This window comes from Nomascus leucogenys, chromosome 5, assembly GCF_006542625.1.
Source record: "Nomascus leucogenys isolate Asia chromosome 5, Asia_NLE_v1, whole genome shotgun sequence".
NCBI classification, from domain to species: domain Eukaryota; kingdom Metazoa; phylum Chordata; class Mammalia; order Primates; family Hylobatidae; genus Nomascus; species Nomascus leucogenys.
In genome coordinates, this window is record NC_044385.1 from 119,969,284 (window position 1) to 119,984,312 (window position 15,029).

At 41.1% G+C, this 15,029-nt stretch overlaps 1 protein-coding gene across 1 annotated transcript in view; it reads left to right on the top strand.

Moving 5' to 3' along the window:
• Positions 1-4,459: 4,459 nt before the first annotated feature.
• The window catches only part of GPR180 (G protein-coupled receptor 180), a 34,561-nt gene continuing 23,991 nt past the window's right edge, over positions 4,460-15,029 (top strand). The window contains exons 1-2 of the mRNA XM_003257390.3: positions 4,460-4,928; positions 8,256-8,414. Of these exons, the coding sequence (XP_003257438.1) occupies positions 4,640-4,928; positions 8,256-8,414 (448 nt within the window). The 5' untranslated portion in view covers positions 4,460-4,639. The remainder of the gene's footprint in view (positions 4,929-8,255; positions 8,415-15,029) is intronic.

Sequence of the window (15,029 nt, forward strand, 5' to 3'; positions counted from 1 at the left end):
TCCCAAGGTCCTGGGATTACAGGCGTGAGCCACTGTACCTGGCCTGCAAAATGATCTTTTGCTGTTGTTAATATTATTTCAGGCCGGGCGCCGTGGCTTACGCCTGTAATCCCAGCACTTTGGGAGGCCGAGGTGGGCAGATCACCTGAGGTCAGGAGTTCGAGACCAGCTTGGCCAACATGGTGAAACCCTGTCTCTACTAAAAATACAAAAATTAGCCGGGCGTGGTGGCGGGCGCCTGTAATCCCAGCTACTTGGGAGGTCGAGGCAGGAGAATCGCTTGAACCCGGAAGGCAGAGGTTGCAGTGAGCCGAGACCGCACCATTGCACTCCAGCCTGGGCAACAAGAGGAAAACTCCGTCTCAAAAAATAATAATATTATTACAGACAGCACAGAAGGCTTGCAATCATGATAAAGATATTCCCTAGGTCCTACGCTGATATCTTGTCCTATTCTCCCCTTTGCTCACTCCGCCCCAGCCTCCCCACCCTCCTTGCTCTTCATTCAATGTGCCAGGCATGCTACTTCCCCGGGACCTTGATGGTCTTTCCCTAGATGTCTGCCTAGTTTTTACCGTTACTTCTGTTTTCAGCTTGAATGGCATCCTATTGACCACCACAATTAAAATAGCGAGCTCTGCCCAACCCTGCTGAATCATCTTACACTTCTTTATTTTTCTTCCTAGCACTCAACATTTACATTGATGTCACTGCCCTCTGTTTAGCGTTCCATGAGGATGGGGGTTTTGTTTTGTTTTCTGCTGTAATCGCATGTCCTTAGAGACTTGGCACAGAATAAATGACCATTAAATATTGTCGAATAGATAAATAAATATCTTTTTTTTCCCCAACATAATGTTTGGCAAAGCTGAAAACGAATGGAAACGTCCAGTACAGGTGTATATGTGGAAGTATCATATCACAACCTTTTTACAAGGCAAAGTGGTAATATATATGAAAATTTCAAATGTTCATATTCTATGACCCCCCAAATTCCATGATGTATAATATAGATAATTGTTCACTGCTGTATTGCTTGCAATAATGAAACACTGGAAATAATCTAAATGTGTATAATGTCTTCTAACTTTTAAAATGCAGTAAACTGTTTTATAGCCTTTAAAAAGAATGTACCAACATGGAATGAAGACCAAAATATATTGCAGTTGATACATACAGTTTTTTTCTGACCAGACTCCTCCCCCCACTGTCCTTTATGATCTCCCCAAGTTGACCCAGGCAGGCCACAGAATGGAATCTGGCTGACTCTAGGCCAACTGAAGCCTCTTCTTGGGATTTAGAACTCGACTAAGGTGCTAGTATAGTCTGGTTACTCCACTTGAACTCTGAGGTCCTACAAAGCTGGAACTTTTTGGTGGCCGTGTTCTTTCAAAGCAACTGAGGAGCCAAAAAGCCTGTCTTCACAGCAAGAAAAACAAAGTTGATTGAGAAGAAAGAAAAGACAGGAGAGGCCTAACAGCATTCAAGGCCTGAGTTATGATTTTTCTTCAGGACCAGTTTTATTCCTGTCCTTGGTTTACAAATACCACATGTATTTGTGGTATTGATTACTTGAAAGGATTCACCCTAAACTCTTAAAGTAAGTTACCTTTAGGGATGAGATATGGGCAGGGAAAGGAGGAAATGGGGAGTTTAATTTTTACTTTATATACTTTTGTTTTTTTGAGACAGTCTCGCTCTGTCGCCCAGCCTGGAGTGCAGAGCCACAATCTTGGCTCACTGCAACCTCTGCCTCGCAGGTTCAAGTGATTCTCCCATCTCAGCCTCCAAGTAGCTGGGATTACAGGCACATGCTACCATGCCTGGATAGTTTTTGTATTTTTAGTAGAGATGAGTTTTCACCATGTTGGCCAGGCTGGTCTTGAACTCCTGACCTCAGGTGATCCACCCACCTCGCTTCGCAAAGTGCTGGGATTACAGGTGTGAGCCACTGCGCCCAGCACCCAGCCCACTTTATATACTTTTGACTGTGAATTTTTTTATGAGACACATGGATTACTTTTATAATAAAGAACCCTTGCAGTTTTTTTTTTAAAATCCCAAAATATTAATACTTCCAGCATATTCCTGGTCAGCCAGAAATACTGAAAATGCTGGGTATATGGTAGGAGGTGGTCCCTCAAGATTTCTTTTTTTTTCTAAATGGTGAGGTCTGTTATGAGAACTTGCTTATATGTTATAGAAGCCTGTTATTGAATGAAAATAATTTATATACATTTATTCATGAAATAATTTTGAGCTCCTACTTTTGTTACCAGTGGAGGGTCTTGACTGCAAGTTGTCCAGTTTCTTGGCATTTTGAACAAAGAATTGGACAAAATGCACAGCAAAGCAAGGAAAGAATGAAGCAACAAAAGAATGAAGCAACGAAAGAACGAAAGCAGGGATTTATTGAAAATGAAAGTACATGGCCAGGCACGATGGCTCAGGCCTGTAATCCCAGCACTGTGGGAGGTCGAGGTGGGTGGATCTCTTGAGGTCAGGAGTTGGAGACCAGTCTGGTCGACATAGTGAAACCCCGTCTCTACTAAAAATCCAAAATTAGCCGGGTGTGGTGGTGTACACCTGTAATCCCAGCTGGAGGCTGAGGCAGGAGAATCACTTGAACCTGGGAGGCAGAGGTTGCAGTGAGCCGAGATTGTGCCACTGCACTCCAGCCTGGATGACAGAGTGATACTCTGTCTCAAAAAAAGAAAATGCAAGTACACAGCGCAGAAGGGCCTGGATACATAATCATCTTGGGTCCAAATACTCCCTAGAGGTTTCCCATTGGCCACTTGGAGCTCACCTCATATAAATGAAGTCGTGGCCCCCATTAGGTCTGATTCCTTGGGGAAAGCAATGAATCAGAGGCTGAAGTGGAGTTACAAAGGTCACACTCCTGTGCAAACATCTGATTGGTTGCAAAAAGCAATGTTACAGAATTACAAAGTTGCACTTCTGTGCAAACGAAGACTCAGCTGGCAATCAGTCTGATTGGGTACGGACAGCCAATTTCTTATCTGCCTCACAGAAAAGGTGGGGATTTTGCAAAGGGCATAGCCTCTGGTCCTTTTGTTACTTAGGGTGGAAAGTTAGGGTTTTCCTTTAAATTTAGTTCTAGGAAGTCAGTGTGAAAAGGCCTTAGGTTCCCTGCCCCCAGGTCCTATTCTCTTGCCTCACTTTCATTAAGACAGGTATAGCCGGCATGGTGGCTCACGCCTGTAATCCCAGCACTTTGGGAGGCCGAGGTGGGCAGATCACCTGAGGTCGGGAGTTCGAGACCAGCCTGATCAACATGGAGAAACCCCATCTCTACTAAAAATACAAAATTAGCTGGGCATGGTGGCGCATGTCTGCAATCCCAGCTACTCGGGAGGCTGAGGCAGGAGAATCGCTTGAATCCAGGAGGCAGAGGTTGCGGTGAGCTGAGATTGGGCCATTGCACTCCAGTCTGAGCAACAAGAGCGAAACTCCGTCTCAAAAAAAAAAAAAAAAAAAAAAGAAGTATAGTCGCTGACCAGCTGGATCTGACAGTAGAGGCGGAGATTTCAGACACATGAATGGATACTTACAGTACAGTGCGTGAGTGCTCTGGTAGGGAAGTAAGGGATCCTGGTTCCGGGGCATCTACTACAGACTTAAGGGTTTGAGAAAGGCTTCTTAAAGTGCCTTGGGAAGGAGGAGTAAAGGAGGAAAAGGAAGGTGAGGAGGTCCAGTGTTGGAATAAGCAGAAGTATTCCAGCCAGAGGGATCAGGGAGTGATATAGGCCTAGAAGGGAGAACTTGGGAGTGTTTAGGAAACCAACGGCAGTAAGGATGGAGATGAGAAAACAGACATTTGAAAGAGCCGTATTCTAGAGTTTGGGTTGTGTGCTAAAGGCAGTTGAGAACCTTTGAAGGCAAGTGCAGCAAATTGTTTCCTACAGCTTTCTGTGGCTGTAGGGTAGAGATGGATTGTAGCCAATTAGAATGAAGACTGTAGAGACGGCCTTTGCCATGGGCCAAGAAAGTGATGAACTGAGTAGGACTGTGGCCGCTGCTTCCCACCCTCACCGGAAGAGGGGCTAATCCACACTTGTAATTGAATTGATTGAATGGTGGGGGGGGGGCTACAATTCCCAGCGGTCTGGTCTGCGGGGAGTGGGGGTGGGAGATAATGTAATTCGAGAAGCCAGAGAACCTAGGAGGGAAAAATCGGCTGGAGATGCCAAGGGAAGTCATGCGTTAAATTGTGGTCATGCGGAGCTAAGTGTCTTTGAGACATTAAGTCGGACACGTCCTGTAGGTTATACAGGCGCCGAGGAAGAAAATCTGCATAAGAACACGGTTTTTTCTTTGCGGGAGTTTAACTCTCTCGACCAGAAACAGTCCTGTCCTGCGTTTCTTAAGTTTTTGCCGAATCCCACATGCCCCACGAAGGCCCCGAGGAGTCGTGCCAGCGCGCCCGCGCATGCTCAGTAGCAAGACGTGCTAGGCAATGAGGAGAGAGATGAGTTTTCCGTAACCTGAAGCAACATCCTCCCGATTCCTCATTAAAGAAAAAGGCGGGAACTAGTCAAAAGCCGGGGAGTGATGGGACGCTCGGATCTGCGCGTCCCGCCCATTTCGGCCTCTGATTGGTGAATTTCTTTGGCTCATGGCAGAGAAGCCCGCCTCATTGGCTCTCAGGCTCCAGAGCAGCAGGTCTCCGGCGCCGACCCCGCCTCCCCCAGCTGCCGACTTGGGCGGGCAGCGGCTGGCGGCTGGGAGCCGAGGCGTCGGTGCAGAGCGGGAGACGGGCATGGGGGGGCTGCGGCTGCTGGCGGTGGCCCTCACGTGCTGCTGGTGGCCGCAGGGCAGCCAGGGTAAGACCCTGCGGGGCAGCTTCAGCAGCACCGCGGCCCAGGACGCCCAGGGCCAGCGCATCGGCCACTTCGAGTTCCATGGTAGGTCTGGGGGCAGGGAGAGGGATGAAGGCGCGCTGGCCTATCCCGCCGGCGGGGTCCGCGGGCCGCTCCTCCCCGGCCCCTCCCTGCCACGTTGGGCGAGGCCAGCGACTTCCCCAGCCTCACCTGGACCTCCAGCGTCGCCGCAGCTGCCGCGAATGGTGGGATGCGTTCCTTGCCAACCTCGCTGGTGCGGCTTCCCAGCCCCAGGCAGCGGCCTCTCGCCACTAGTGAATGTGTTCCGCACCTGAAGGCCGGTTTCCATTTCCACAACCCTCCCCTTGCAAGCGAATGTGCAAATGGTCGGCCGCATCTTTCCAGATTCTTTCCCCAAAGAAACACGTTTGCTCCTTCCTGCCTCGGCCACACTGTGAACACTGACGTACAGGAGAATTTAAGCCTAGGAACTTAAATTTCCTTTTTTTTTTTTAAAGACCAATTTGCTGAGACCTGCTTGCAGCAGAGTGGTTTTGGAAACTAAGTAAAACACTTGATAATGTAGTTGTCATATTGAACAGTTTGGTTACTTGGCTACTAGGGCAGTAGATTTACTATGGGCAGTAAGGCCTAGAATTAAGCTGATGAAAATTGCATTTAAGTAGCATCCGGAAGCTCCCTAATTTGTGTTCTGTGTGGCTCTTCTGAAATCAGAGCTGCATTTGATTATTACCTTTTGGTCTTCCTCAAAAATCAGTAATTATTCCTTCAATAAATGAATTTGCAATTAATTCATTCTAATTTTGGTCTCATTTGCACCCTCACAATTTAAGTGTTTTTCTTGGTACTCTTAACTTGACTAGTGCTGTATTTCAAATAATTATTTGCCTTGATGACATTAGGAACTTTGAATTGTACAGTCTTCAGCATTAAAAGATGCAACGATGAACATCAGAATATTGGCCTAGAAAATATTGTTAGGAGAAGATAATAGAAACTAGGAACTACTTTGGTGAGAAAAGGAATTTAAAGTATTGGGAAATTACAGAATTGACGGAATAACGGGAAGGGATCCAGATTTTTTTTTTTTTTTTTGAAGTTTTTAAGATAGCTACAAAAAGGAGTTTCGGCAACCCAGTTTTTCAAAATCCAATGGGGAATATATTTTGGGTGAATGAAGAAGAAACACTAGAAACAATTTTATTATTTTTTGGTCACATTTTGAGTTTCTCATTCAACGGACTGTAACCATACTTTGAGTATTGACAGCTACTTCTTAAATGGCACAATGTGGACAGTGTTGGAAAATGTGGGATGTATAGAAGACGTGGGTTATTACTTAGGACCAGCAGAGAGACTTGGACCACCTCATAGTTCATGATGATCATCTGGTAAACGTGGAGGAGAAACATGTACTAGATTCGGATTTCTCAAGACAGATTGGGGATAAGGTGTTTCAAGTACATTCGTTCTCTTTCATATGTGTAAAATCATATATAGTTATTACCAATTTTCATGAATCTCAATTCAGTAAAATAATAATGCAAAAACTATACTGAAACAATGAACTGTAACTCGGAATTCAATTTACAGTGTCAATTGGGCCTCAGAGTCTCTTTTAAGACTGTTCAAAATATGTAATCAATTTATGTAAGAGACTTGCACATTCTTTGATATATATACTGTGTATTTAAATATATTTAAAATGTTTAATCAAAGTGGTAATTATAGTAACAAAAGCATAGAAAAAAATTTGCAGGAGAACAGAAGATCTTAAAATGAAAAACAGTCTCCCGTCTTAGCTCTTTCACCCAGAATCCCTTTGCCTAGAGGCAATAACTTATTGCCATTTCCGTTCTGGGCCTTAAATGTAGTTGGTGTTTGCAACCAGGTTCATTCTGTATTCATCTTACAACATATTCTGAAAGTTCTTTCTTGTAAAAAAGAAGCCAGACTTGGTGGGTGGCTCCTGCCTGTAATCCCAGCACTTTGGGAGGCAGAGGCGGGCAGATCACTTGAGGTCGGGAGTTCAATACCAACCTGGTGGCTGGGCGTGGTGGCTCACACCTGTAATCCCAGCACTTTGGGAGGCTGAGGCGGGCGGATCACCTGAGGTCAGGAGTTAAAGACCAGCCTGGCCATCATAGTGAAACCCCATCTCTACAAAAATACAAAAATGAGCCAGGCATGATGGCAGGTGTCTGTAATCCCAGCTATTTGGGAGAGTGAGGCAGGAGAATCGCTTGAACCGGGGAGGCGGAGGTTGCAGTTAGCTGAGATCGTGCCGTTGCACTCCAGCCTGGGCAATAGAGCGAGAATATGTCTCAAAAATAAATTAAAAAAAAAAAAAAAGACCAACCTGGCCAACGTGGTGAAACCGTGTCTCTACTAAAAATACAAAAATTAGCTGGATGTGGTGATGCTGGGTGTGGTGGCGCACGCCCGTAATCCCAGCTACTCCTACTCAGGAAACTGAGGCAGGAGAATCAGGAGAATCGCTTGAACCTGGGAGGTGGAGGTTGCAGTGAGCCAAGATTGCGCCACTGCACTGCAGCCTGAGTGACAGAGTAACACTCTGTCTCAAAAAAAAAAAAAAAAGTTTTGCTCTGTCACCCAGACTGGAGTGCAGTGTTGTAATCAAAGCTTACTGCAGCCTCAGACTCCCAGGCTAAAGCCATCCTCCCATCTCAGCCTTCTGAATAGCTGAGACTACAGGCTCAGCCACCAAGCCCAGCTAATTTTTTTTTTTTTTAAATAGCAACAAGATCTCACTTTGCTTACCAGGCTGGTCTCAAACTCTTGGGCTGGGAATCTACCCACCTTGGCCTCCTAAATTGCTGGGATTACTGGTGTGGCCACTGTGCCCAGCCCCTGAAAGTTCTTTTGTAAAAGTCATAGATACCAAATTTTGTTTTAGGTGTAATGTGTCTACCCCAGAACACATGCATTTAAACTTTCCTGTTATTAGCTATGTTTATTTTTTATATTAAGAGTATAATTAAATATTAACACCTATGTCATATTAAGAAACAGAAACTTTGGTGGGACATTTGTATAGATTATGAATAAAATGTAAAACGTGAAGTGGTTGTAAAGTGAGGCAAAAATTTTAATACAGTGAATTGTTCAAATACCCCAGATATTGCTGATTATTGAGTGAAATATTATCAGCTATCAGCTGAATTTCAAGGAAATACCACACGTTCATTTGAATAATCTCTTGCTTCTGAATGTGGTGTTCATTCTGATGTGATTTACCTAGTTAAGCGAGATTTAAGAAGAATTGTGCTTTTTAAATTTCCATTTTGGTAAGTAGAGATGTTGAGTTGTCCTCATGTCTCAGTTTCATGTAAGACCAAACTAGTTGATGATTTTTGTTTTAATATCAAGGTCACCATGCTCTTCTGTGTGTCAGAATCAACAACATACCAGTAGCTGTTGGAAAAGAAGCTAAACTCTACCTGTTCCAAGCCCAGGAATGGCTAAAGCTACAGCAAAGCAGTCATGGTTATAGCTGTAGTGAAAAATTATCCAAAGCTCAGTTGACAAGTGAGTATATCCTTTTTTCTTTGATCATTAGATATAGTTTTTTTCCTCCTAATGTTGAAATATAGTACCATATGTACATATGTTATGTTTCCTGACAGCGTACATCCCGCTGTGATGACGCTTTGTCTAGTACATTTTAAGCTGAGTTTTAACAGTGCCTTTCCCCTCTTTATCATTCATCACTTTTGAAAAAAAAAAAAATCCAGATAATTTACACAGGAGTCCTTTCTTTCATTCAGACTCTTTACAGTTTGCATAATTTGTGCCAATATGGAAAATATATTTTGACCCTGTGGCAGCATGGAATGAATGGTAACATTTGTTGAATGCTAATTATCTGCCAGCACTGAGCTAAATGCCAATGTATTATCTTAGTTAATTGGGTAATTTAGCTCAAGTGATGCTGTTTCACAACATGTCATTTGAACATGAGAGTTATATGGTGATAAAATATGTCACTTTGACAGACAGGTGTGGTGGCTCACGCCTGTAATCTCAGCGCCTGGGGAGGCCAAGGTGGGTGGATCACCTGATGTTGGGAGTTTGAGACCAGCTTGGCCAACATGGTGAAACCCCGTCTCTACTAAAAATACAAAAACAAATTAGACAAGTGTGATGGCACGCACCTGTAATCCCAGCTACTTGGCAGGCTGAGGCATGAGAATTGCTTGAACCTGGGAGGCAGAGGTTGCAATGAGCCGAGATCATACCACTGTACTCCAGCCTGGGCGACAGAGTGAGACTTTGTCTCAAAAAAGTCACTTTGAGATGTACTAGCACCACATCATTTGTATACTTCTGGATTTGCCTCTAGAGAGGCTGTACTTTTTAAATCCTAATCTAGTGGCTTAAATCCGTGATCCCATTCATTCTTATCGACATTGTCCTGTGCATTAGGGTGCTAGCCATCCAGAGTGAGTGAAAATTTTTTTAAATACGGAAATGAAGAACCTGTGCCATTGTTTCCATTTTGCACCTTGCAAGTTAATTAGGTGTAGAAGACATTAGAAATTTGAAGCATCCATGAGGAAAAATGGGAATTATTCTTCCCTTTTTCCTCTTATTATTCAGAGACTCATCCATATATGGAACATGATCGTCTCTTCTCTTAGCCTGGTCTAGTGAAGCATTCATTTCTAAACATCTGGCCTTTATCTTATCAGCTGTCTGATTCCCTCATAAGGCAACTAGCTAGATCAGTGAAAAGAGCAGAGGTCCCCAATCCTTGCCACCCATTGTGGGGATGTTTAATGTAGATTTGTGAGATGATATTGTGAGAAGATAGTATCTTGAAGATGAATGACAATTACATACAATTATTTACTTTGACCCTGAATTCAAAACTTATCTGGGAAATATATGCAGATTCTCTTGATCAGTTATCTCTTCCTTTCTCTGCCAGTTTGCTCATCTAAGTGTTGCACATATGTGTAAAAGGTCATGTCCTTCAGTTCCCAATTCCTCTGGTGTCTAAACTGAACTCACCATCTTCCCCATCCAGATCTGGTCCTCTTCTGATGTTCCCTGTTTTAAGCATTGGCACCACTATCCATCCAGTAAACAGTTGAGAAACCAAGGTGTCTTCTAATACTCCCCTCTTTGACCTTTCTACCCCCCCATCCATCAGTTAAGTCTTGAGGTTTTACTTTTAAATATCTCTTGAATTCATCTTGCCTTTGCTATTTCAACAGTCTCCTACCTGGCTATTTTATAGCCATGCTGGTCCCCCTTCTGTAACTAGATCTTTCTAAATAGCAGATTTGATTATGTTACATTCACTTCCTCACCACATCCTTAAAATAAATGGTTTCCCTTAACCTGACCAGGCCTCCTTAACCTGACCAGCAAAGCCGTTGTAGACTGGCTGCTGCTTACCTCTCCGTTTCATCTCAGGGCATTGCCCCACTCACTGCATTTTATTTCAGTGCTACTCTGAGTCTTTGCATAGGCTTTTTCCTCTTCAGCCTCCCCTCTGGCTCCTCCCTTGATTAAGTTAACACCTAAGTTTTTATAGCCTCTTGCTTTCCTGAATAGCACTTACTATAGTTACCACTTCACATTTTATTTATTTATTATAAAATCAGTCAATGAGAGCAGTAGGGCTCTTTTGGTGTGTTCATTCGCTGAGCGCTTCCACTGTTTAATGTACTATGCTAGGTACTGTTGATAGATCAGTGACCAAAATGTCCTTAAGGCTGGTGGAGGTGACCAGAATGAATCAGATGAATGTGAATAAATGTAAAATTGCACTTCTGATAAGTACTATGAATGCTAATTATATGGCACTATGAGAATGAGAATTGATGATACCCTGGTGCTTAGTTAAGTTTTTACTAAGTATTTGTAGAATGAATAGTCGTAGACCTTCGTGCTTAAGGGCTTTTTGTTTGGTTGGTTGTTGGCTTTTTGTGTTTGGCATCTCAAAGACTTTTTCTGTCTCCAACAAAAACTTACTAGGCAGTTTAAAGCTTTGAGCTATAGGAATATTGATTTGTTCTCTTGTATCACATAGTCAGTATTTATGTACTTTATACACTTAAAAACATCATTTTTGTATGAGTCATATCCCTGTATTCCCAGAACTTCTGTATACGGGGAGACAGTGTGGTGCAATGGGAAGACCACAAAACTGAGAATCACTGCTAGTGATTTATAACAAGAACTTGTTATCTTTGAACCTCATTTTACTTATCTGTACAACAGGCAAGTTGGACTAGGTTTCCCTAAGGTTCATGATAGTTCCAAAATGCTGCCATTCTTATTGTAACTCTGAAGGATGGAGTTACTTATGTATAGGACTACAACTTAACAACACCTTCTGCTGTTGTTTCTTTTTCTATTTTCTCTTTCTTTTCCCTGTTCTGTTAAGTGCAGAGGTATTTTTTGGAATTGTGGAATGGAAGATATCAGGAAACAGGGATTTTAGAGGAATGAAGGTTGTTTTGTCAAATTTTGGGGCTTAAAATAAATTTAATACTGATTTCTACGTGTATGTACTTCACCAATTTTTTTTTCCAATAACAAAATCCAAATCTTAAGTCTCTAACTTTTATATAGTGTCATATTTATGGTATGTTATTTAGGAGCTTAGGTACATTTAAACAAAAAGCATATCCTTAAATTCATGATGTAATAGTAACACATATTTAAGAATAGTTCCTTATAGCAAGTGCTTTTCTTAGCTATTAATGAGACTTAAGAGTTAACAGCCTTTCACCTATTTGGTAATGAACTCAGTAACTCTGCCCAGCTCCTACGTAAAACCCTGCTGCTGCTGTGTACTGTGAAAAGACTAGCAGATTGGAAGAATCTCAGTGTTGAATGTTGCTGGACTCTCCCAAATTAATGTTTGAAAAATTATTTTTCAGTCATCTCTTTGTTCTGTCATAAAAATCTGATTTAAAAAATATTAAAAACTATTTTTTAGATTTTTAAAGCAAGCAAACAAGACATTTAAAAGCACTGAAAATGATGAGTTTATGTATTTCTATCTAAAACTTAATGAGGAGATTCGGAGGAATTTTCTATCAGATTACAGGAGCTAAATATAATATTGTATATAAAACATTTCAGTGTTGTCTTTTTACATGTTATGCATATGATTCCTTTTGTAGTTTGGTATATTTTATAAATCATTTAAAGGTGTTAGTATTCTATTGTGTGTTTTGATTAACAGTATTAATTTCCTTTTATAATATGATTGGACAATTAGCTATTCAACGCCATTCTCAGCAATTCAAGTTTTGTTAATATTTGAGGTACTAATTACACCAGCATAGAATATGCATGCTGTGCTGTAGTCTTTTGTCTCAGAAACAACGAACACACAGTTTTGTCAAGAGGCTTGTTTCCCAGGCTTGCTGAAAAGACAGCAAGACAAAAACTAAAGGTCGGTATCACTTTATGAAGCACACTTTTATTTCTGTTTGAAGTAAATCCACATAATTTAAAATGAAACATCGAAAGTATATTGGTAAAAGTGTGGTTTTTAAAATATTTTATCTAAGAGAAAAAGGGCAAATGATAAAAACAGCAACACAGCAGAGCCTTTATATAATGAGGTCCGGATTATATAATTGCAAATTGCACATTTAAACAGTCTTATTTCTGAGTCATTTATTGATCATATATTAAATTCTTATTAAAAGTCTTCCAATATTTAACAGAAACTAGAGTCTTTGCTACATTTTTCCAGAAACTATTTTTTTAAAGGTAGTTTAAATGTCAGCTAACTTATAGTAGCCAAAAAAGCAATGCCATGGTGATGTTAATCAGATCCTCTTGTTCAATTTAACCACCAGTGAATGAAATTCCCAGTTGTACAGTCCAAGTCCTCAAAATTCAAATCCTGACTACATCTGTATCTCATTCCTAAAGACAACCTATAAATAACATTTTTCCAACTTTCCACTAGGAAAATTTCCCAACATACAGAAAAGTTGAAATTATAGTACAACCAGCATCTGTATATCCTCTGCTTAGACTCAATAATTGTTAATATTTTGTTAAATTTGCTTTATGTCTATATGTATGTGATTTTTGTTTTAATTGAACCATGTGAAAATAAGCAGCAGGTATCACAGTTTGCCCCTCCATACCTAAGCATACATCTTCTAAGAGTAAAGAAATTCATCTGTTTAACTATCATACACCTAAGAAAATGAGTAATTCTATAATGTCCTCTGAAATCTATTCCATACACACATTTCTAGTTACCTCAAGAAATGTCTTTTATTTATTAAAACTGTTTTTTTCTACAATTGAGAAAAAGATTAAGACTAATTTGTCCTTAAATATTGACATGTTGTGGGGGCAATCTAGAGTTGGGAATTGGTCCCATCATAATACTGTTTTTAAAATACTTTGTGTAGAATCATGCTCTTTCCATATACTTTTCATTTGCCCCTCACAAGAACTCTGAGCTAGCAGGGCAGGTATCTTTATTTGACTATTGAAGAAACAAATTTAGAGAGTTTGTAAATTCATTTGCTGAGTCACAAGGCCAAGACTCGCTCTTCTAACTCTACTCTTTTTGTTATACCCAGAACTTGAGACACTCCTCTCCTAGGCAGCTTCGTGTTAGTGTTAGTCAGTGCCTCTTAGGTCAGGTCAGATTCAGAAACCGCAATTACTTTTGCACCAACCTAATAGTTTTAGATCCAGAAGGAATCTTAGACATCATTTTGTGTTTCTGAGAAGGGAGTGCCGTTGGCATTTTAGGGGGAATAATTCTTTGCATGAGGTTCAACACAGCCCCCTTCCAAGTATCTAACCAGCTATTGTGACAAAAAACTGTCCCCTCACATTTTCAGATGCCCTGGAGGAAAGAAGATTACCCTGGATTGAGAACCACTTACTAATATAACTACCTTGTTTTAAAGAAAGGAAAAGCAGAATTGACATTTAGCAACTACTCTGTGACAGATACCATGCTAGGTGACTCAAATAACTTAGTGCTTACATCAGCCCTTTGCTGTAGGTAGTATCTTCATTTTACAGATGAAGAAAGTGAGTGTCATTGCTTATGTAACTTACCCAAGGTCACACAACAGGTAAGTATTGAAGCCAGGATTCAAACATACATCTGAATGATGCCACACACCCCCTACCCCTGACTGTATCATACTACTTCATGTGGACCTGATCCAGTATAATAACTTCTACATTCCTGTAATTTCTATTTTTTCTGCTTTTTATACCCTTTTAAAGAACAACCAATCAGAAAAAGGTTTTGGAAAATCTTTTGAAAATACATAGTTTTTAGATATAATGATTTCATAAGTTGAATGCTCCATTTTAAATTTAACTCGAGTAATTTTCAAAAATGTCACTGTGATTGTTGCACAGCATTGTAGATGTGCTTAATGCCATAGACTGTACACTTAAAAATGTTTAAAATGATACATTTAGCATTGTATATATTTTACCACAATAACTTTTTTGAATGTCATTAACCCACCTGGAAACTGTGAAAATACCGAAAATTAAAATTCAAATTCAAAGTTTCAGCCGCCGAGACCAAGGTGGTGGCGAGACTCGGCACCTTCCTCAAGAATGCCTGGACCAAGGAGCCAGTGCTGGTTGTGTCCTTCATCATCGGGAGCCTAGCTGTAATTCTGCCTCTACTCAGCTCCTACACCAAGTACTTCATCATGATCAACAAGTCCATACCCTACAACTACCCAGTGCCCATCCACGATGATGGGAACATGCCCAACGTGCCTAGCCACCCCCAGGATCCCCAGAGCCCCAGCTTGGAGTGGCTGAAGATACTGAGCACCTCCACTGACAGAGGAGGCCCCTCCCATGGCTCCCAATACGAATGTGAAAACCAAAAAAAAAAAAAAAAAAAAATTCAGAGTTTCAGTGAAGCCATTCTACTTGTGGTGTTTTATAGTCATACTTTTATAGTGATTCATTGGTTAAAAACATCATTTTTATCTCCTTTGCAGATAAATTCTGATTTATTCTATAAGTATCTGGTTTACAAGACTTATTCCAAATACTACACAAGGTCTTGGATTTCTGAGACAATAAAAATTAAACAAAAGATTGTCCTAACCTCAAATTGATTATATGACTAAAACAATGAAACACATTTGAGAGTTTTGAGAA